At 44.6% G+C, this 24,645-nt stretch overlaps 1 protein-coding gene across 1 annotated transcript in view; it reads left to right on the top strand.

The window, feature by feature from the left end:
* The window catches only part of IL1RAPL2 (interleukin 1 receptor accessory protein like 2), a 516,704-nt gene that overhangs the window by 373,656 nt on the left and 118,403 nt on the right, over nt 1-24,645 (top strand). Inside the window, exon 5 of the mRNA XM_066640153.1 lies at nt 2,603-2,677. Coding sequence (XP_066496250.1) covers nt 2,603-2,677 — 75 coding nt within the window. The remainder of the gene's footprint in view (nt 1-2,602; nt 2,678-24,645) is intronic.

Raw genomic sequence — 24,645 nt, 5'->3', positions numbered from 1 at the left:
AATCGGCTGACCACTTTGTGGAGTGCAGCAAACTCACTTGCATGCTCACAGCCAGTATTAGGCTGCACAAATTGATCCTTAGTGATTGCTCTCTAAAGTTTCTCACTATCAGTGTCCACTGAAGTGAATTAGGTTTGGAGAATTGTGCTACGAACCGTCCTACAGCGTTTGAAAATTCTCAATAGAGATAACACTATATATGATTAGGTAGCCTTGACAGTTCTCTCTTCTTTCTGTAAAGACATTCAGAGGTTCTGAGTGCATTAGCTGAGGAAATTGATTATATTTTTTCCTGCCAGCAACTCCCAACGCTGAGGCTAATTCAAAAGTAATTTAATTGCGTTCGTGGCCCTGATGTCTCCTTGGGTCAATTGCTGAGTTTAAGCTTGAGATGAACTGTTATGAGTGACCACATTCTTGCAAATGGAATTTCCCATTTAGCTGTAATAAAATTGCGTGTTTTGGCCATGTAAGTCTTAGGAGACCCCTTCGTATTCCTCCAGATAAACAAAGAACTTTTCTTTTGAATGTACATTTGAGGATCTGGAATAGCAAGCAATTTATATTCTACACAGGAAGTCCAATTCCTGCTGATATAGGCTACAATCCTATCCACACTTTCCTGGGAATAAGTCCCATTGACGATAATGGGACTTACTTCTGAGTAGACCTGCCGAGGACTGGGCTCTTACAGGGTTATGCTGTGGTCAATAGAAAAGACACTCTGCTGGGTGAATAGAGATATAAAGGGATTCCACTTCATACAGTGTCTCGGCGCCCATTTTTCTGGGGAAATGGCTCACTTGTGGTTAGTGAGCTATTTCTGAATAGAATGAGAAGAATTCACCATCCTGACTAATGGACCATTATCTGGTCCATAAAATCATAGAGTCATTATCTGAGGTTATTGAATATAAAACAAAATAGTTAAAATCTTAAACCGAACCTAATGGAACCACTATTACAAGTCTGGTTAGAACTCAGGGTGGAGAGGAGACTTTTTTTCTGAGCTCTTGGGCAGCCCAATCCTAACCTGCCCTAGAGCAGGCAGGCCGGCTGGCCTGCCCCACATCCAGAGCAGGGTTGGGGCCAAAAGTGGCTCAGTCCTGGGCAAGGGGAACTGCTTTCCCTTTCCCCGGGTAAAGCCACAGCATCCCCAATGGGGCTACTTGGATCTGTGTTACCTCTAGAGGTGGCACAGATAAGAACATAAGAACAGCTCCACTGGATCAGGCCATAGGCCCAACTAGCCCAGCTTCCTGTATTTCACAGCGGCCTACTAAATGCCCCAGGGAGCACGCCAGGTAACAAGAGACCTCATCCTGGTGCCCTCCCTTGCATCTGGCATTCTGACATAACCCATTTCTAAAATCAGGAGGTTGCGCATACACATCATGGCTTGTACCCCATAATGGCTTTTTCCTCCAGAAACTTGTCCAATCCCCTTTTAAAGGCGTCCAGGCCAGTCGCCATCACCACATCCTGTGGCAAGGAGTTCCACAGACCAACCGCACACTGAGTAAAGAAATATTTTCTTTTGTCTGCTCTAACTCTCCCAACACTCAATTTTAGTGGATGTCCCCTGGTTCTGGTGTTATGTGAGAGTGTAAAGAGATCTGAACAGCCTGGAGCTGCCCCAGGCTGTCCATACCAGATCCATACCGGATCGTGCCCCACCGACCTCCCGCTCTCCCCACACCCTCCATACCTCCATGTCGGCCTAGCTCAGCCAGCATGGGCTTACCTTCTGGGCCAGCCAAGTGGGGCTTGTATCAGTCTCCTTGTTCTCCCAGTGGCGCCAAAGTACTTTACAGCACTTTTGTGACACCTTTGGGCAGTGCAAGCCTGTCCCATCCTCATTTCTGGATTGTGCCCTAAAAATACTATTGGTTGGTGATCTGTTTCTGAATCAAACTAGGAAGAATGAATCCATCATTATATATGAACCAGAGTCATTATCCGAGGTAATTGACAGTGACACATATAAAACACAAATTACTGAAGACAATAGGTGAAGATTTTGTTCTTTTAGTCTGAGTAAGCAGTTTTATCACACCCTTAGTAATCTGTGTTGATAGTGTGAAAAATACTTGAATACAAGTATTTCCAAAATAAGTTTAAAAAAGAAAAAAGGTGTCAAAAGCTTAGTTGCTTCATTTAATAATATTTGAAAACTTAATTTTTGAACGTGCTTAGTTTTGATTGCTTTTTATAAGAGATGGATAATTTGGGCTCGCTATTGTGTGGTTGGAAAATTCAGGGCCAAGGAATACCTTACAACCTGAAAACATATTTTCTTTTCCTCAAGATTGAAGCAGTGGATAAATTGCTTACCAAATCTTGATTAAAATTTAGAAAGGACGCCTGGGGTCAAATAAAAATGGGGGGAGGGGCCAACCTGGTCTTTGGTCTGCCAGTTGCCCTCTGCTTTAGGACAGCAGCCACCAAAGGACTGATAGATGTCAGCTGTGATAATAAATGTTTGTGTGCTTTCAAGTCTACAAAAATTCAGTTGTTTGCCTGACAGCCTGTTACTTTATCCAGCAATTTGTCTCACCTCTTTTTCCCATTCCTCTTTTTTTGTCTCATTTTTCTCCCCCAGCTTTAGTCACTAAGAGGCCTCCTCAGCCTTTGTACCCTACGGAGAACCAGACGACTGTTATAGATGTCCAGCTGGGTAAGTTGCTTTCTGGGAATAATAGATCCTTAACTTTTGCTCTGTTAACAGATGGGGGAAATTGAATGAAGCAAGGAAGGTTTATTGCCAGTGTTACTACATGCAAATCAATTTGCTGCCTCTCGTTTATAATGGTGGAATTTATTGCAACAGCAGTTTAAGGAAATGAGTTTGTGTAGCATCAAGGAAGGATGCTAACTGCCTGCATGGGTTATTCAATATGAAAGGCTGCAGCTCATTTTGCTGGAGGATGGATGGGATCCATAGATTTCTAAAATGGTACGTACTGTGACCAGTGCTCTCTCACTGTACATGGAATAAAAATGGTGGTAAAAACAGAGAGCTACTAAAAAAAATAGCATGATCTTTAACAGAACTTATAAAATTATCATGATGTGAAGAAAGTGGATAGAGATAAGGCTTTCTCCCTCGTAATATGAGAATTCAGGATGATCCAATGCAATGATTGACAGGATAGACAAAAGGAAGTACTTCTTTGTGAAATGTATAATTAACATGCAGGGAAGAGGGTAGAGGACTTATCAAGCACCTGGCCAGCAGCAATACTTCGTTGGGAATGTTCTGCAGATCTAAGCTAGATAATAACTGGGTCTGCGCCAGCTGTTCTCTAACTTAGATACTTGCTTTGGAAGTAGCTCATTCAATACAGTTAAACGGATTGCCGACTCGCTCACGCTGCTGAATATCTGCTTTGTTTATCTGCTGTTTAGTGCTCTTTCATTCTGTTCAGTTCTTCTTATCCTTGGAGCATTCTTTCCCCCTTTGCCCTCACAGCCATCAACCTCATTGGCCACACTGCTACTGGATTCAATTGGCTGTGGTAACTCTCGTGGCTTCATTCAGTGTCATCAGGTCAGGTGTCATGTTGCAGCGTTATTGATGTAATGGCATGGGTTCCCACAGCCAGTGGTATTAAATAGTAGTGAGGGCCAATAGGATCAAGGACAAAGAAGGGAAATGGTGCTGAGAAAAATAGCATCAAAACAATATGACTAGAGGCACAATCCTAACCAACTTTCCAGCACTGGCATAGCTGTGCCAGTGGGGCATGTGTTGCATCCTACAGTTGAAGGGAAGTCAAGGAGGCCTCCTCAAAGTATGGTAATGTTTGTTCCCTTACCTCAAAGTTGCAATACCCTTATGTCGGTCCTGGAAAGCGAAAACTTAGGATTGCACCCTAAGTGTGTTTTTTAAAAAAAAAAGACTGATAATGAGACATACTTTTTAGATATTCGCCCAATAAGAATGCAAGATGAGAGGTTAACTCAGCCCTAGTACTGACTGGACGATCCCAGTGAATACGTGTGCTCCTAGCTGAAGTATCACACTTGATCTTGGTGTTGCAGAAAAATGATTGGGGCAAAAGATGTCAAATAAATAAATTCAGCTCAGCATTTCTCAAACTGTGGACCCACTTGGTGGGTCAGGACCCAATTTCTGGTCAGTCCTGCAGAACCTCCAATGAAAAAATGGGTGATTGAAAGATCAGATAGCTAATTGCCACAAGCTCTGAGGTCATTCAAAAAGCAGAGAACTGCTAACAGCTGCCCTGCAATCAGCTGAGCTCCTACAGTTTGCAAGGAGCTGAGCTCCTGCAGTTTGCAAGCTTGTGTAAATAAAGGGAGATTAAATATTGGAGTGTCTTTTTTCTGGTGTGTGTGTTTTTTTTCCCCCCAATTCTGTCAGTGGCAGGTTGTGGGGACAAGCAAAGGCTGGGTCACATAATTAAGCCCCTCAAGCCGTGAGGCTATGCATTAGGGCTGTCTCATTACGAGAAATTGATTGAGATTTTTTGCAAATAAATAAATAAGTAAAATATTACTTGTAAATAAATAAAATGCCAACATAATGGCATAAATAAAAATGTTTTTTTTTCTAGATTACCTTTTTTTTTTAAAGCCTCGTAAAGCTATCAGGTGGGTCCTGATATCAGCTATCAGGTGTCATTTTAAGAAGTGGGTCCCCGTGCTAAAAGGTTTGAGAACCCATTATATCAGTTCTTTTTTTCTTTGCTTCATCTGTAGTTTTTCATACCCCACCCCCTTTTTAAAGAAGTAAGAAGTATTTGCTCAGAAGTACTGTAATCATAAGTTTCCCTTGTAGTGAACTGCAGCTGAAGTGCAGGGTAATGTTTATGTAGAATTTAAGTGCAGCCAGGCTCTTCAATAGATCCAACTACTTATGTGACCTAATTGCAGACTTTAAGCTTCAAATAATACTCCAGGTGGGCTTTGTTCTCTTTTCGATGAGTTTTCTTCCATTCGCTTATATGATTGCAAAGATCAAAACAATCCTGTCAAAATGAGACAGGAACTGGATGCTGGAGCTGCTGGCTGCTTGTTTTTGCTCTTTCCTCCCTCCCTCTCTTCCCCTCCTGGTGCTAGAAATACAAAATGAGTTGCCAAGAGAACTACAAGAAGGAAGCAAAAATGTGGTTACTCTGAGCTGTATTAATTTCCTCCTGGCATTGCAAAGGCAGGCTGTTTAATCCCTAGAGAATAACTGATATAGTTATTTTAATTGAGGTCTTGTTCAGGTTCTGACTCATGGTATCAATTTTAGGAATACTTGTAGTCCTTTGATATGAGGCATATCATTAATTATAAGCCTTGTATAAGAGATGGAATCAGATTACCCGAAGTGTTAATGTCAGGATGCCTTGTCACTGTGACCTCAGTGAAAGTACCATTATGAAAGGGGCTGTGAGATGCAGGCCAGTTTCTGAGAGAGGATGGTGCTAGGGTATTTGCCCTTTTGGATTATTGTGTTCTGGTCAAATGCAGCCCGATCATTGACATCCCTGGACATTCATGTCTGTTTTTTGTTTGTTGGCATCCTGGTCACTTGCATCTTACTATAAACAGGCAACAAACCCCATGTTATATATCCTAAGCCGCTTATCCCAACCCTACCCCTAATCCTATCTTTGTGTTTTAAAAATAAAATAGTACATCTAATATAAATATGCCTATATTGGAACACAAATGACCAGGGCACAAAAAGAAATGCAAATGTCCAATACTGGGGCACAATTGTCCAGGATGCAATGGTCCTGTCATTGGGGGGGGGGAATGGGACATTTTAAGACCATCACTCAAGATAATTTCTGATGGAGTTGCCCAAATTATCTTAACATGAACCTGGATTCTAGGATTTAATACTTCATGTCATTGGGCTCTGGACATTTTGTGTGGCAATTTTGCATTCAGCAACTACAAAATTTCACAAAAACCCCTGCCTTTTCATGCGTTCCCATCTCAGTTGTGTGATTTCCTGCCAGTCAAGAACTTTATTAAGTTCCTGCACTAACTCATGTTGTACTTTGGACCCAGACTAAGCATAGGCTGCTTTCAAAAACATGTTTCTGCTCCCGTGTTAAATCTTATTTGGACTTCCGTGTATGTGTATTTCCATTGCTTATCTACAGGGCTAATTAGAAATACTTATAGAGCATTTAAATCAAAGCCTCAGGCTTGGTTCATTGCTTTTAAAGATTCTGATCCTGAATATCTCCTTCCATTCCATATATGACTGTTCCAAATGACTGTATTGGAACCAGATAGGAAGTAGAACGTGATGGGACCTGAGTGTAGCAAGGAGGAAATTGAGCATGTTCTTGTTTTCTTGTTGGTGCATGGTGATGTATTCCCCTGAGAACATAAGAAGATCCCTTCCCAAAGCATCCAATCATATGGCTCTGAAAAGCACAGGAGATCCTGTCCTGCCACTGCCTTCTTTCCAAGCAGTTTTTAATTGATAAGCGCTTGGGCTCAGGGCTAGACATCATCCCATCTGGATCTCTTCCAGCATTGCAAGTGTGGTGGGGTTGAGGGAAAGGAAAACAGTATTGAGTTATTGAGTAAGGAGAAAGCGCATGTGGGCCCTACAATTGACAGTGTCCATGGGAGAAAGAAAAACTAGCTTCCTGCGCGTTGAGCAACTGAGGTGCCCATCAATAGACCCGACTGTAGTCACCATTTGCTACTGGACACCTGGAATTTTTTGCAGGTTCAAACAATTTTTTGCAGGTTCAAACAATTTTTTAAAAGCCACCCCCCCCCCTTTAAGTTTGTCATGTTAAGAATTCTCTTTTCCTAAATGTGTGGTTCTGGAACAACTGATGAAATATGCTTGGCTACTGACCACATGACAGGTTGTTGCTTTATTACTTGGCCAACAGTCCAAACCTGTACCTACCTTCCGACATTGTTGCTCCTCTTCTGTTGGTGCTGACTGTAATAAAGCAGCCAGTGCCAGTTGCAAAAGGTGCTTCAGCAGCACACTATTTGGTGCGCTGCTGGAATGCTGGCAGGAAGGCCAGAGCTTTCCTGCCAGTGCCATTGAATTCCCAGCTGCCCACTGATCCAGGTAAGAAGATGGGGGGAGGGTAAAATGAGTCAGTGATGGAGGTGGGGGAAGGGAAGAATGGGGCAGTGATGGGGTGTAGGGTGGGCAAATTGCGTACAGGAAAGAGTGGGATTGGCAGCAGCAATGGGCACCAAATCCTAACTCTCTCCCCGGACCTAATCCCACAACACAGGTCCATGTGGACCTACACCAACTATTTAGCTAGTGTAGGTCTGTGTAGTCGTCGTCCCCCCCACACGCACACCACAGAGGCTTATTCCCAGGTAAGAGGAGGGAACATAAGAACATAAGGACAGCCCCACTGGATCAGGCCATAGGCCCATCTAGTCCAGCTTCCTGTATCTCACAGCGGCCCACCAAATGCCCCAGGGAGCACACCAGATAACAAGAGACCTCATCCTGGTGCCCTCCCTTGCATCTGGCATTCTGACATAACCCATTTCTAAAATCAGGAGGTTGCGCATACACATCATGGATTTTTCCTCCAGAAACTTGTCCAATCCCCTTTTAAAGGCGTCCAGGCCAGTTGCCATCACCACATCCAGTGGCAAAGAGTTCCACAGACCAACCACACGCTGAGTAAAGAAATATTTTCTTTTGTCTGTTCTAACTCTCCCAACACTCAATTTTAGTGGATGTCCCCTGGTTCTGGTGTTATGTGAGAGTGTAAAGAGCATCTCCCTATCCACTCTGTCCATAATTTTGTACGTCTCAATCCTGTCCCCCCTCAGGCGCCTCTTTTCTAGGCTGAAGAGGCCCAAACGCCGTAGCCTTTCCTCATAAGGAAGGTGCCCCAGCCCCATAATCATCTTAGTCGCTCTCTTTTGCACCTTTTCCATTTCCACTATGTCTTTTTTGAGATGCGGCGACCAGAACTGGACGCAGTAATCCAGTTGTGGTCTTATCGATTTGTACAATGGCACTATACAGTTGTACAGTCCTTCTCTTACCCAGAGGAGACCTCCTGGACTGCCCCCCCCCATGGCAGGGTGTATTGGTTGCCATTTTGGTGTTAATGCATTGGTGGTGTGGAAACAATAGGATTGGGCTCTAATTTTATTAAAAATTTTAAAGTAATGAATGCATTTGAACATTTCCATAAAACAACAAACAGCCACTCATGTGGGGAAAGACTTTCCTTGTTCTCGGTCAGATTTTGAAAACTTGCTAGCTATGCATTTTGAGGAGGTATATTTGATGTCTGGTTTTTAGGTGAATGGGAAACATTGGCTCCTGCCTTTATATGCCAGGAGAAGGAATCAAGCTTAGAATGGGCTAAATTTGCAACCCTTTTCCCATCCCTGTAAAATAAAATTTAAAAAATTGGATAAATGCAGATCCCATTCCTGAAATAGATTCACACTGTGACTTTTAACGTTCTTTTCATCAGGCCTTGTCATAAGAATGAGTTATTGGAATCTGAATGGCTCATATACTCTGTAAATTACAGGATAGTAATATTCTGCTGTGCTATTTTGACCTTTTCAACATTCTGCAATTTGCAGGCTGTGTCGTTCAGCATCTCCCCTTGTTTACAGCTCTGCTAAATGGGTGAGAAGTGGCAGAATGGGTAAGCCAATCAAAACACACAGTATTGGTAAAGGTCATGATCGTGCATCACGCTCTTTTCCCCATTGTTGGCAATCAAAGATTAAGGCGTCCAGATTAGCATAATGGGTGCTTTTAAAAACAGGGAGCGAGCGAAAAGAACACAAAAATCGGATCCCCTAATTGGCTTCAGTGGGGCAACAAAGAGATGGAAACAGAACGTTAATCTGAAGTCCCAAAATGTAATTATAAGGTCTTGAGTTCCTTAAGGAGAAAAGCCACAATCAGTACGTTAGAATTCTTTCCAAACTCTGAGCTCACACAAGTGACATAACTAACCCAGGGGGAGCTCTCTCTCTCACTCTGTCTCTCCTTTTGGGATAGCCTGGCCATATGTATCATCTGGACAAAATGCTCAACTGCTATCAGAGCAGTAAAATGCCTTCTCTGTTTAGATTTTTTAAATTAAGAAATCTTCCACATAAGAATGCTTCCTGGAACAGGTCAAAGATCCAGCTAATTCAGCATCCTGTTTTCCACAATACCCCACTAGTTGTCTCTGGGAAGCCTACATGCAAGAGATTAAGGCTGAAATCCTACAGTGGGCCCTCAGAATCTGCAGGGCATCAGTTCCATGACCCACTGCAGATACTGAATTCCATGGGTAATGAAATCCACCAGGAGGGAGCCAAACTGAAAGTGCCTTCCAGAAGCATCCATGAGACTTTCTGAGGTGCAGGGTCAGCTGCATGTCACCTCCCTGAACCTCAGGAAGACCTCCTGGTTGCAACTGGAATGCACTTCCGATTCCGTCCAAGAGTTCCTCTGAGGCCCTCCAGTCGCAGGTTTGGCATCCATCTCTATTCACATCTGTGGATGACAAGCCCATGGGTCCACTCTACACACTTTCCTGGGAATGAGCCCCATTGAATGAAATGAGTGTTTCTTCTGAATAGGCATGCATGGGATTGTGCTATCAGTGACACACCTCTCTCCTGCAACTGGCATTCAGAAGCATAACATGAACCTAGAGCATATAGCATAGTCTTTATGACTATAAGAAAATGTTTCTTTACTCAGCATGTGGTTGGTCTGTGGAACTCCTTGCCACAGGATGTGGTGATGGCATCTGGCCTGGATGCCTTTAAAAGGGGATTGGACAAGTTTCTGGAGGAAAAATCCATTACGGGTTACAAGCCATGATGTGTATGCGCAACCTCCTGATCTTAGAAATGGGCTATGTCAGATGCAAGGGAGGGCATCAGGATGAGGTGTTATCTGGTGTGCTCCCTGGGGCATTTGGTGGGCCGCTGTGAGATACAGGAAGCTGGACTAGATGGGCCTATGGCCTGATCCAGTGGGGCTGTTCTTATGTTCTTATGACTGTTGGAACTGACAGCAGCTCTCTCTCTCTCTCTCTCTCTCTCTCTCTCTCTCTCTCTCTCTCTCTCTCTCTCTGTGTTTGTTTAAATTCAGTGGTGTGACATGTAGTGTAGTGTGGAAATCTTCTCATGTTCTTCTGCTTTTCTTCAAAACTAGTGAAAGTTCCCAGAATGGTTTTGGTAGGAAAAGAAGTGAGAAAATGGTCCCATGTCTCCAAAGGGGCTCAAATCTAAAAAGAAAACCAAGGGAGTCACCAGAAACAGCCACTGGGAGGGATGCTGGGCAGTACAGAGACAGTTGATCTCTTCCTGCTAAATAAAGGGGTGCCTCCTTGCCCAGGTGGTATCTCCTTGCCCATGTGGTGTCTTTGCTGGGGGGTGTGAGCATAAATAGAATGCTAGATGCGGGGAGGTGGCAGCGAGATGCAAGTATCTTGTGGTCTTGTGTGTGCTGCCTGAGGCATCTAATGGGCTGCTGTGAGATACAGGAAGCTGGACCCTGGGCCTGATCCAGCAGGGCTCTTCTTATGTTCTTATGCCCAGTTAGCAGAGGAAGCTATTTTCAGATTAAATGTGTTATTTAATCTGAAAATCTGTGCAACTATTTTTCAGATTAAATGTTAGCAGAAGATGCTATTTTCAGATTTATTTACAGACTATTTTCAGATTAAATGTGATTCTTCATTTGGAGGGCCAGCATGGTACAGTGGCTGAAGTGTCAGCTTAGGACAGGGAAGACCCAGTTACTCTTATGCTCTCCCTCAGTCTAATGTAACATACCTCACAGGGGTGTGTGAAGATGCAGTGCAACGGTGAAGAAGCCTGTGGGCTGAATCCTATCCAACTTTCTAGTGCTGATGCAGCCATGCCAATGGGGCGTGCACTCCATCCTTTGGTGGTGGGGCAGTCACAGCGGCCTCCTCAAGATAAGGGAATGTTTGTCCCCTTACCTCGGGGCTGCATTGTAGCTGCATCTTTGCTGGAAGGTTGGATAGGATTGGACTCTGTATCTGCTGCCCTGAGGCCCTTAGAGGAGGAGAGGAGGAGAATATGCATAAAAGCCTGTTGTTGTCTCTCCCTTGTCACACTTGATTGTAACCAAGAAGTAGAATTCAGGACTATCCAGAGGTAGGGGCAGAGCTATGAGGACATGGTTCTTATTGTCCACCATGCCTTTTTATAGGACAAAACAGGTTGCTGTCACAGAAATGAAAGGGTACAAATGTAGCCCCACTCTCAGCGGTGTTCCTAAATAAACCCGTTTATTTTATCTCATGCCCAATGTATCGCTGCCACTGAACACTGTTGCTTTTATTGAACAAACAAAATCTGTCCTTGCCCTGGAAAGTGGAAGCCTCCACCTTCACTGACTAGGGTCTGACGGGAGGGAGCCCCATGTCTGCAGAATAATAATAATAATAATAATAATAATAATAATAATAATAATAATAATACAAGGATAATAATGCGATACAAGGACATCTGCAAGAGGGATCTGAAGGCCTTAGGAGTGGACCTCAACAGGTGGGAAACCCTGGCCTCTGAGCGGCCCGCTTGGAGGCAGGCTGTGCAGCATGGCCTTTCCCAGTTTGAAGAGACACTTGGCCAACAGTCTGAGGCAAAGAGGCAAAGAAGGAAGGCCCATAGCCAGGGAGACAGACCGGGGACAGACTGCACTTGCTCCCGGTGTGGAAGGGATTGTCACTCCTGAATCGGCCTTTTCAGCCACACTAGACGCTGTTCCAGAACCACCTTTCAGAGCGCGATACCAGAGTCTTTCGAGACTGAAGGTTGCCAACAACAACAACAACAACAACAACAATAATAAACTTTATTTATACCCCGCCCTTCTCCCTAAAAAGGACCCAGGGCGGCTTACAACATGTTAAAAACAAATCAAAAACATAATTTAACAATCAGATAAAAAAAAATATTAAAAACACATTAACAGATAGTCAGATAACAGTAGTAAGATAAACAGGCAGATAAAAAGTAAAAACAGTAGTCAGATAAAAAGGCAGATAAAAAGAACATAAAGCAGCAGATCATAGAGGAAACAGACCTGTAAAAATGCTAAAAGATATAGAAAGATGTTAAAAAGGCCATGAACTCAGAAGGCTTGTTTAAACAGAAGGGTCTTCAGGCCTTGCCGAAAGGTCTCAAGAGAGGGTGCATGCATGAAGAGAATGCATGAAGAGGAGTTCTGGTTTTAAGGAAATTGGGTATCTGCAGTTTATCCTGCCCATCATAAGAACAGGCATTTGGCTACTGTATAAATAATTATCTGTTTAACTTTTGCGGCACTCCAGTCTTAATATGAAGTGTGCCGCTTACTGCAAGAGACTCCAATTATATAGCCTGCAAATGGTACAGCATGCTTTACTGCCCAGGATTCATCCGACTCTCTGCTAACTCAAAGCATTTTCCATCCTTCACTGCCCAAGCTGAATAGTTTATGGGGACGGAATTTACATACATTACAGCCATCCATGATTAAGCTGCAAATTCTAGTTCACTGATCCAGAGACAATGACTAGAGCTGGATGAATAATTAATTAACAACAGGTAATTTATTCTGTGGATTCCAGCTTCCTTCCTTCCACAAATCGTCACGTAAAGACAGCGTGGTGTTTTCGGATAATTGTGGTAAATAATGCTGTACCTGTCCAGCTCGTCTTTTAGCAGTGCCGTGCAAATATTCTGCATATATAATCCAGAGACCTGACATTTTAATGGGTACTTTCTTCCTCCTGGCTTCTCTTCTCTTTCTTGATTGATAGGTGTAAAGTTCTTCAAAATGGGATGCACATCTAAACTGGATGCTTTTGTAATGAGTTCATTATTCATTTGGAGGTTTATGAATATTAGGATGGGTGTACCCCTCTGTGGAGCCTCCTGCAGCCTCCCGGGGGTGCGGGGAGCCCTGTGCAACCTTCTGCAGGGCTCCCCACAGCTTTGAAAGCAAAAGTGGAGCGATCACGCCCCACCTCCGCTAAAGTGGAAGTGGAGTGCGATTGCTTCACTTTCACTTCTGAAGCTGCGGGGAGCCCTGCAGAAGGCCGGGAGACTGCAGGAGGCTCGGGTAAGTGGACCCAAGCCCCTGCAGCCCCCCTGAGCGGCACAATCCTGGGGATCGTGCTGTTGCCTCCCCCCACCCCTGCAAGAACTTAGAGCGGTTCAAACTCTCCCTGATAGTTTGAAAACCACTGATATAAAGGTGTGGTAGATGGGTCCTAAGACAGGATCATTTCCATTATGGTGCTCGGTATCTAGAATGCACTCCCCAGGGAGACTTGGGCTGATATCTTTTCAACACCAAGGGAATACCTAGTTATGTGTGCAGGGATTGCTGATTTAACCTGGTTCAGCATAGCTTTGGCCACTCAATTTGTTTTCACTGTCATGATGTTGTTTATTTTTGCTTTATGGTGCTGTCCACTTTATCATAAGCCACTCTAGGGGTTGAAGAGTATGATATAAAATGTTCAGAATAAATACATTTATTGATATGTTCACTGAGTTGTTGAAATATGGTTGTGTAAACTGGGATTTTTGGAGAGGTGGCTTCTCTCAGGATTAAGGCTTGGAGTTTGATCTTTGTTCTAGACCAGGGCTCTCCAAACCCTGGCCCATGGGCCAGATCCAGCACCTGGCCTAATCTCTCCCCCACGTGAATGGAGCTTACTGTTCTGTGTGGGGGACCCTCCACTTCGTGTCCAACCACTTGTGGGTTCTGTCGCCCCAGCAGGCTTTGTGCCCTGAAATCCAGATGTCTGGGCAGACACGGCTGACTGGGGCACAGTTTGGGGGAGATTGGCACCAAGACGCTCCACGTCAGGGAAGCTTTTCCTGGTGCACAGTATTCTGCAGTTTGGACACCTCTGTTCTAGACCTTTGATGCTGAATTTGCTAGATCTTTGTTCAAGGAGTGGGGACTGTCCACGGAATACCTATCTAGATAATGTGCACAGTCACTTATGCCCTCTTCCCACATAGAAGCAACTTGGACTTATGTATGAATATGGGTGGGGCAAATTAAGCTTGTGGTTACTTAGCACATGACTCTGCTTCAAATTACTGCACACTCTACAGTCACCCAAGCATTTTCACAATACAGACCCCTGTCTTCCAGTGAAATGTAAATGACCTAGAAATGTAAGCATGTTCTACATCACTGCTGTTGTCTTGCTCATCATTATGGGCTATTTCTTGCCATCTCCTTCTGGACTTGAATTCTTATATTCAAATGGCCTTGATTGGCATTTAAAATTATGGAGACTGACGAGAGCATCATCCCTGCACATGCCGTTTTCAGAGGGTAACTATGTTTGCCAAAGAAAGCAAGGAAGAACAATGTATTGAACTGGGCTCTAGTCAGAACGAATCCACATGCAGAATGTAAGTGACAACTGCCACTAGCAGAGGGAAAGGAAAGCAGACAGTGAATAGATCATAGGCCAATCACATGTTGGTTATCATCACCTCCCAGTTTGTTGCTAGTGGGTAGTTTTGGTGTAATAAGAGGATACAATTTATGATCACTGCTCATTTGATAGGTTACAACATTGGTCTTCAACCTTTTTCATGCCAATGAATGAATGAATGAATATGGGATTGGGACCCCACTGTCAATCCTGCCCCCCTCCCAGGACCCTATCTGCTCACTCCCACCATATTCCCACCCATTCCCCACCCCCGTAATGCCCTCCCAGTCCTGTTCACAATAACCAAATATTCTTATTAGAGAGAACAGAAAAAAATCACCATGAAGCCTGGTACTAGTGAAAGCTATTTTAGCACCATTGCTAAGACTTGAGCAGAACTGAGACACAATCTCCTGGTACCTGAAGGGATATACCAGAGCGCCCCCCCTTTACCTGGTGGTGCTCTAGTAGTCCAGTGGTCTTCAACCTTTTTCATTCCCATAAGTTCCCACAACTGAGTCTACATTAGGGTCCCAACCCTACAGTTGAAGAGCACTGGGTTACAATAACAGCTTTTCATGTTCACGCTGTCAAATGTTAAACTGAAAATATATATGACCTTATTCTTGGCATTCCCAGATGCCCTATTTCCTTTAGGCCAGTAGTTCTCAAACTTTTTAGAGACCCTAGACAAATGGTTCTCAGACATTTAGTGCTGGGACCCACTTTTTAGAATGAGAATCTGTCAGGACCCACCGGAAGTGATATCATGACTGGAAGTGACATCATCAAGCAAGGAAATTTTGAACAGTCCTAGGCTGCAATCCTACCACACTTTCCCAGGAGTAAGTTCCATTCACTATCATTGCTGAAAGCATATACATAGTAGCCTGTTCAAAGTACAGCTCTGTAACATTTCCCCAAATGCAGTCACATACCATTGTAGCATCAAGTCTAATGTATTAAAAATAAAATATTGAAATGAATGGGGACCCACCCAAAATTGGCTCGCGATCTACGTAGTGGGTCCTGACCCATAGTTTGAGAAACACTGCCCTTGATGCTGCTGCATGATTTATAAATGCCAAGGGGTGTGACTATAATGGTGATTGGGCAGCAGTGCCCTCATCAAGTAGCAGTTTGTTTAACGCTTGGTGCACGTAACATAATCTGTCCTGTCACAGATTTTCACAAACCACCAGAAATTGGGACACTGAACCACCAGTGGTTTGAGAATTGAGAATCTGCAGTTTGAGAATTGCTGCTTTAGGCTAAGCTTGCAGACTGGTCCTGTGTTATGTGCAATTATTGTGCAATAATAACAGTAAGAAATAATAGCAATACTTATTTTTCCCCATAGCACACAATTCTTAAAACTGAACATCAGATTCATCATTTATCAGATTCATCAGATTCATTCATTTATACTCATGCTGCATACTCATACTGTACTGTACATGAGTACTGTACTTGTACTCATACTCATACTGTATACTCATACTCATTTACAAATTCATACTGAACATCAGATTCATTCATTTATGAGACATTTCGAAAGTCCCCTTATTCCAGAACACCGTCTCTTTACATAGCACAGTAAATGCAACAACGGTTTTGGTTATGAAATGTTGATCTGTGACCTTCCTCTTTATACGTAGCACCCTGAATGGCACATGCTCAGTCCAAATGTTTGGAAATTGTAGATATTATAATAAAAAATGGAAATCAGAGGCATATGACTTTGTAGCAGACAATAATGCATGATTATGAGAGGAGACGGGGAGCAACAGAACAGCTGGCTCAGTCTATCAATTCTTCTTTCCTTCCACGACACTCTTGATTGAAATCACTAGTTTTCGACTCTGGTGCTGATTGTGTTGAACCTAATTTAGATCCCGACTCAAATCAGAGTGAGGCACAAGGGTAACTGGAAATGGATGATCCCCCTACAACTCAAACAGATCAGCAGAAAGCTTTGGTCTCTGGTGTCAGAACCGTAAGGGGTCATGCAGTGCACTTGTTCTGAATGAATGTACAATCTGTGAACAGTTGGTGTGCATTGAAAAATAGCCGAGAGGTGATTAGTAAGGGTTATTTTTTTTTTTCCTATTTCCCCAGATAATATCCCATAGAGCCCAATCCTAAACAGCTCACCACCGGTGGTGCGCGCTCTCAGCACCAGAGCTAACCCAGTGCCAGCCGGTTGGAAAGCCGGTGCTCTGACACTCGGCAGTCGCCCGAACTGCCAAGTGGCAGAGAGGTAGGTGGGGGCATGGGGAGAGATGGGGAGGAGGCTTTCCGGGGTGGGGGGAGGTGGGAGAGGGCGGGGAGAGGGCATGCCAGGGAGAGGGAGTCAGACAGTAGGAAGGTGGGACCAATGAAGCTCAGTTCCGCTGAATCCTGAGCTCTGTGCCAGGCCCCATGGCCCGACACAGAGCTCTCCAGTTCTGCGGCAGCTCCAGAGCTGCCGTAGAATCAAGTAGCCCCATTGTGGGGCTACTGCCTTTACTCGCTGAAAGGGGACAAATGTCCCCTTCTCCCAAGAAGGAGGCGGTGGCTGCCGGCGCATGCTGGATTTCAGCCGTTTTCACAGCGCTGCAGCCCTGCACTCAGAGCAGCTCAGGATTGGGCTGACAGTTCCTTAGCTCGGATTTTCTGACAAAAGACCTCTTCACACATTATGTTTGTTGTCCCTGATTTGAGACTGAGAAGTGGTTCACACTTGCATGTCCACTCACTGATTACTGAATGTTTGACAACTCTCAGCCTAATAGGCAAATTTGTTGCCAGTGAAAAAGTATTGTGCCTGAGTTGACATCAGGTGATGTAGAAGTTCTGTAGTGATGAATCTGTGATGGCTTGTTCAGACATGCATGTTTGTGTGGCGGGTACCTTAGCCCTGGTTAGAGATGTCATGATAATCCAGCAAGGTTCAATTTCTGACCCAAATATGTTTCAATATTACTCCAAAGCCCCCCCCCCCTTTGCCCATTTCTATCCAATTAACTTTCTGTTGGGGGGGGGGAAACATTATCATTAGGTGCCTGCAAAAGTTTTTGCGCAATCAAACTGTACAAAGACATTGTCTGTAAAAGCAAATACAACATCTGTATTTGTGTGTGTATCCAGTTTACACCAGCGGTTTCTAAATGCAAGGCTCTCCAAAGCATTCCACAGAGCTTCTTCTGGTATCTGAGACCATGGGGTAGAGAAGTGAAACATTCCGCAGGAAAAAAGGAACGGGTTGCATTCAGTCCTAGTCCTGGTTTCTGACTTTGCAATAAATCCCTTGTCTTGTTTTGTATGAAATGGGATGAGAGACCATAAAAGCTTCCCTGCTTATTTTTTGAGTATGCTTCTTCTTGTTCTCCTTATAGCCTCCAGGCTAGTATTCATAGTGCACAAGTCACAAGTAAGGTCACAAGCAGAAGCATAGTGAGAAAAGCACAAGTGATGCAGGAGTATCAAGGGGAAAAAAGATATTGAAATGTTCCTTTTTTATTTTTGAAAAGTCTGGGCTTGCTGGTTTTTTTGGAGACGCATCTCGCACCAAGACACATATCAACTGCCTAGATAATAAGTGACATGGCACAGGAGGGATTTGGCAACCGTCGTCTCCACTCTCTGTGCACTGAGCAAGGATTTTTCATTTCATCCATCATTCACAGCTCACTGCAGTGCTTCCAAAAGTCACTTAAACTTATCCTGCCTAGGAAACTGTGGGATGGAAAGAGGCCAAGAAATCTGTACCGTGTACCCTCTTATCACACTCGGTCTGTGCTGAATGATACAAGCTGGCTTGGAGTCATGATTGTTAGCAGGACTGATATGTACTGAAGAATGAATTTCATGTTCCAAGCCTAGGCGACGCTTACAGCATCCCCCCACCCCACCCCCTGGTTCTGGAGCAAATGGTGTCTTTTCCCTCCTGCAAGTTCCAGCAGCAGTCCTTTATTAAAAGAGACTTCTCAGGCCTTGACAAATTGAGGCTAGGCACTGACAAAAGGAAATTGGACATTTTTTTAAAGCTGTCTTTCTGAGCTCTTGGGACATAAGCCTGCATGCTCTGTGTGGAACACTCATCCTCCCAACTTTCTCCCAAGGGAGAAGCTCTACATCCAGCAGGTTTGGAAGGCCATGGAGCGCATCACAGGTGGAAGAGCATATGAACCAGCTAAGGCTTTTTTTTAAATTCAAGCAGTAGATTTAACAAAGAAAGAGTTCCAGGGGGGCCTTTGTGCACCTCTTGGTTTATTTCACCCTTTCTGGCAGGTGTGTTGCTGTGCCTTCAAGTCAGGTAGAAGCTCTCCTACCAGGATTCAACCTTGGGAGAATACTTCTAGGGTATCAAAATATCCTGACTTATTGCTCCCTTGAGATCAGTGGCCAGCCAGGGCCGCAAACGCCTTCAGGGCTGTCCCTTGGTCCACCCTCCAGTGGCGTATCTAGGATACGGCAGGCAGGGCACATGCCCCGAGTGCTACTTGAAGACGGGTACCAGTGAGCAGCAGCTTCCTGGTTGACTCTTGGCTTCCGTGGAGCTGCTGCAGACCTCTAAGCACAGTGCTGCAGTTGGCAGAAGCAAATAGTCGGCCAGGAAGCTGCTGGAGAAGGAATTGGCGGGGGGGGGCATCAGCCACTTTGTGAAGCGGCCACTGCCCTTCTCTGAATCCGGAAGTGGCATCCTGGTGTCACGTGATGTCACAGTGTCATCGCCCCAAGTGCTGATGCCTCCAGCAGTGCCAGCCTTCCATTGAGAAGCGATTCGGTTTGACAGCTCCCCATAACCCTTCTGGCAGTGGCTCAACCAAGGAGTTATGGGGCTTTTAGCTGGGACCGTTAGCCCCACATTACTTTTTCCTGGGTGCCTTCCTCATCCCTGCTCTGTTCCCCTCTCCAGCCCTTCTCTCTCACCCCTTCCCAAACTTCCCCAGTGTTCCTCTAACCACTTCTCTTTCTCCTCTGTCTCCTTTTCCTTCCCGCTTTGTTCCTTCCTCTTACCTTGATTCTTCCTTCCTGGCCTTTCGCCCTTCCATTTTCCCCCCTTTGCTACTTTTTCCTGTTCCTTCCTCCTCCTCCTCCTCCTCTCTCTGGTTTCACCTTTTGGCACCCCGCCCTGCCATGGTGGCGTTCCCTCGGGCAGGACCAAAAGGGTGTTTTGCTACTGAGCAGAGTGGGTATTAATCGTTATCAGCGAAACCCAGCATGACACTTACTCAGCATGGGCCTCCGGTATGGATTATATAAATATAAACACTTTTCAGAGGAAAATATTCCAGCAAGTGTATGAAACAGATAAGTTTACCTGAAAGGGAACCTGGCCTTGGCTCCTCCGCACACAGTTTTCATCTCTTATCCTGATGGGATGCTGGGAGCTGCTCTGCTATGTAACTAAGAGCCTAATGGCTTTTTTCAGCGAAACTCTGTGGGTCTCTGGAAAAAAAAGGGAAGCTTTCCTGTTTTGTGGAACTCTGTTGGGCACTGATAGGTAAAAGAGGAATCAACTGATCTCCCCCTTCCAGGGTTCTGAAACTAGAGAAATCACACATCGAAACACAAGCAGTCCCAACTTTAGATATGTCTTCTTATCTTTATTTTAAAGAGCAATTGTACTCGTGCACAACCAACACATTTGTTACTGACCAGTTGCAAAGGGTTGCATACCCTTAATGGTGCCTGAAGCTTTTATACCTGCTGTACACATCCGTAAAATAAGCCCGGTGGTTCTGGTTGTTCACACCCATGGCAAGTTCTCTGATTTAATTCCCCTTGGCTCTGATTTCTGGCTTGATCTCCTCACTTTGACCCTGAGACAGTGGTCTGTGCTGCCGTTCTTTCACTGACACAGAACCGTCCTGGTTCCCAGTGCTATCACCTGCTTTGGGGAGTCAACTAGGACACCAACACAGAGCAGGAGCACACCTAGTCAAGAAGGTCAGTAGCACCAATTGCAGAGGAACCTAACGCAGACCCTAATGCAGATCCTAATGCAGATCCAGAACCAGGGGACATACACTAAAATTGAGTATTGGGAGAGTTAGAACAGACAAGAGAAAATATTTCTTTACTCAGCGTGTGGTTGGTCTATGGAACTCCTTGCCACAGGATGTGGTGACGGCATCTGGCCTGGACGCCTTTAAAAGGGGATTGGACAAGTTTCTGGAGGAAAAATCCATTACGGGTTACAAGCCATGATTTTAGAAATGGGCTATGTCAGAATGCCAGATGCAAGGGAGGGCACCAGGATGAGGTCTCTTGTTATATGGTGTGCTCCCTGGGGCATTTGGTGGGCCGCTGTGAGATTCAGGAAGCTGGACTAGATGGGCCTATGGCCTGATCCAGTGGGGCTGTTCTTATGTTCTTATCCTGAACCTATCAGTAAAGGAGTCCTCAAAGCAGAGCGCCGTGGGCAGCAGCCCCCCACGGTTGACTGGCACTATCTGACTGGCACTAGCCCCCCACGGTTGACTGGCAAGCCTGATTCCCCAGGTTGACTGGCACTATCTGCTCCATGACTTTTACCCTCCCCAAAGCCTACTTGCTGCTACAGACGACACGACACGCTAGTGGAGAGGCAGACAGGCGCCTAACTTCAGACTAGTGATCAACCCTGTTAAGACTCTCATTTGTCAGGGATGGGGTGGAGCCCAGAAGTGGTAGGCTGTCAGATCAAGGAACTACTTTAGGGTTGAGTTGAGTGCCAACCACTTGTGGAGCCGGTTTGTCTGCATGGAGCTGACCAAGGTCCTGAAGCTCCCTCCTGCCTACCCTCCCAGAGCACATTGCAAGCACACAACAGAGGTTGGGATTGCCATAAAGGCTCTGGCCCCTCAGATGTGTTTGGCATAGGGACAGGGCTGGCCTTAGGAGCTGCAGGGCCCACTTGGAAACATATCTGGGGGGGGGGAGGCACCAGTTTCACAGCCAAGGTTTGTACAACCTTAGAGATATAAACATAACTTATAGACTTTATATCTCTATGGCAGAATAGAGACAAATAAAAATGTGTGCTTAAAAGGTGCACATGAACCAAATGGATCTAAGCTTATTTTATTAATTGCATATTTTAATATAAAATTGCATGCAAGACTAGAGTATCCCAGCATGGGGCCCCCATAAGCATGGGTCCCAATTAGCATGGAAGCAATTAGTCCAATTGGCTTAAAGCTGGTCCTGGGTAGGGAAGACCTGACACTCAGCTAAAACTCCCCCTCCCACCCCCTATTGACAATACAACAGGAAGTCTGTAACTCATCTATAAACAGGAAATGATTTCATTCAGTGTGACGGAGTATTGGCCTCAGTGCTCCTATTCATCCAGAATCCACTGAGCCTTAGGCAAGGAGACATAAGCTTAAAAGAATTTTTTTGTTGTTCCCAAAGAAAACTAAGCAGACAGTGATTTAGCAATTCCATGCTGTGTGATTTTAGCAGTCAGGCTTTGGACATGAGTAGCATTATATTTCTGTGACAGCTGAGAAAGGATCTTTGTCAGTTGTCAGGATATTTTTTTTTTTTCATGGTGGAGAGCAAAGCCCGCTCCATTCTGATTTAAAGGCAGAGCTGGTTGTCTTTGATATCCTGGATAAATGCTTGCTTGGATAGTTACTTTTTAATTGCTTTATTGCCAGAAGTTTTCAATGAAGCCATAAAAAGCGAAAGGGGGAGGGAGATCAGCCTAATTGCCTCAAGATGGATATGCAACACATAAATTTCTTGTTTAATGGATCTGGTAATAGACCACCTGTTTCAGTAGCCTTTTTCCATTCAGCGCATGAATTAATAGTTCTCTCGTATGTGTACCAAGCAAAATTGCAATTTTATACTTGAAAATCCAGTGGTTTTTTTATTTTTTATTTTTTTACACTTCATCTAGGGACATTCAATCTTATTCTATGTATGGTTCCAAACTCAATACAGTTGCCTTTTAAAAAAATCAATTCATGCATGGTGCTTATTCCATTACCATGGTCAGTCAGTTGGCATACTATGCCTTGTTTCCGCACCATGGCAAAATTAACACCCTCAGTCAATAATCAGTGTAGCAAGTGAAAAGACAGAGAGTCACAAATGCAAACACGTTGGTTGATATTGGCTGATGCTGAGGGTCAAACTTGAGCTTACAGGGTGGGAAGGGTGTATTTTTAAAACGCTTGAGCTGCAGGGCCAGGTTGAGAAGCTGCTGGGGGTCAGTGCCTCTGGGGTATAAACTGGGAAATTACACAGCCTGAGATAGCACCTTACCTAATGAGCTATCTGGGACTGTGTGAGCTCAGGCCTTTGAGCTATCTTCAACACCAAAGGGAATTGGTGAGGGACTGTAGCTTAGTAGCAGAGCCCCTGTTCTGCATTAGAAAAGATCCCAAGTTCGATCACTGGTGTTAATTAACTATTAATAGAAGAGGGTAGTTGCCACTCCACTCCCCATGGATGGACCACATGGCATTGTTTCTCCCCTATATATAGGAGTACTGTATTTTTTCAGAAGCGCCGGTTCACTGGTTCTGCACACTTGTCTGTTGAGAAGTGGCTGCTTTAATGTCACCATCTTCCATGGCACTCAGGAGAGCAGGGCCATTCCCTGACCATTTCATAGCCAGCCTGATAGCCACCTGATGCTGAAGCAAATTGGTTGATGTTAAATGTAAGCATATTTTATTTAGCTGACAAGTGATGAATAAGTTATTAGACAAATAATTAACAGTGACATGGACCTTGGACTTGTGTCCAAGGCACAAATCCTTTTGCTTAGGGATTTGAAAGAAATGCAACCTCTGTGAATAATGGTATAAAAAATGCAACAACTAACCTTGAAAAGACACTAAGGGCCTAATCCTATCCAACTTTCCAGCATCGATACAGCCATGCTAATGGGGCATGAACTGCATCTGGTGGTGGGGAGGCAGTCATGGAGGTCTCCTCAAAGTAAGGGAATGTTTGCTCCCTTACCTTAGGGCTGAATTGGTGCTGGAAAGTTGGGTAGAATTGTGCCCTGGTTTTTGATTTTTTTTAATTTTTATTTTTTGCTACCTAAGATAGGACCCAATCCTATCCAACATTCCAGTGCTGATGCAGGCACAATGCAGCCCCGAGGTAAGGGAACAAACATTCCCTTAGCTTGGGAAGGCCTCTGTGACTGCCCTCTACCACCACAAGACTCAGCACATGCCCCACTTGGGGGCTCAGTCCTATCCAATTTTCCAGCACCGGTGCAGCCGCAATGCAGCCCCAAGGTACGGGAACAAATGTTCCTATACCTTAAGGAAGCCTCCATGACTGCCTCTCTACCACAGGATGCAGTGCATGCCCCATTGGCACAGCTACACTGGCACTGGAAAATTGGATAGGATTGGGCCCTGGCATAGCTACATCAGTGGGTAGAACGTTGGATAGAATTGGGCCCTTCATTTTGCATCTGTCCAAAAGAGCGCCCTTGAATTTTAACAAAAGCATTGCACACTGCTCCTACAACCTCTTTGCCATGTGCTCTGCTGATATCTGAAAGGGTACAGTACCCTATCAATTATTGTTGCTCTGAAGGTGTAGCAGTTCTGTTTTCATGAATCCACAACAGGTATGTATCAAGAACCAAATGCGTGAATGGATACCTGTGTGTGCCTACCCAGGCATAGGCATATATGCGTGGCATAAATGGTACAATAAAGATTTTGGTATGGTTTGATTATATAACTGCCTTCATAATGAGTGCTGATAATCTCCTCATCCTTGAGCTTTGCAATGTGCAAGCGTCATAGTTGATGATTGTCTGTGAGGTTGAGCATATGGCCCTAAAAGAGTTCTAAATGATTTTTACGTTTTTGGTTTTATGATGATCCATTTGATACTTAGAAGCCGGCAGCATAAGGCACTTAATTCTCTTCCCAGCTCCCTTGTGCACAATATTAAAACAATTCAAAGCAGTGCATATTTCAGCTGTCTCTTAAGGGTGAGTTATCGCCGCGCTTGCCTCGTTGGGAAGAGGCTTTCAGACAGATTTCGGCATTAAATGTGTTGTTGTGCTTGTGAGTAGGGATTTGGGGGAAATACATACTTATATATAGTTAAGATTATGCGAGTTTTAGATAACATATCGCACGCACCATTTGTTTAATCCTGAAATGCATCTTTAATTATGGAATCAGTAATGGCTCAGTAGGGAGGGAGCTGTTGGGAGTCACTGGAGCTGCTGGGAGGGAGGGAGGGAGGGAGGGAGGGAGGGAGGAGT

Source organism: Tiliqua scincoides, chromosome 12 (assembly GCF_035046505.1).
Source record: "Tiliqua scincoides isolate rTilSci1 chromosome 12, rTilSci1.hap2, whole genome shotgun sequence".
Lineage (NCBI taxonomy): Eukaryota > Metazoa > Chordata > Lepidosauria > Squamata > Scincidae > Tiliqua > Tiliqua scincoides.
This window is presented reverse-complemented; position numbering and strand designations above follow the sequence as displayed.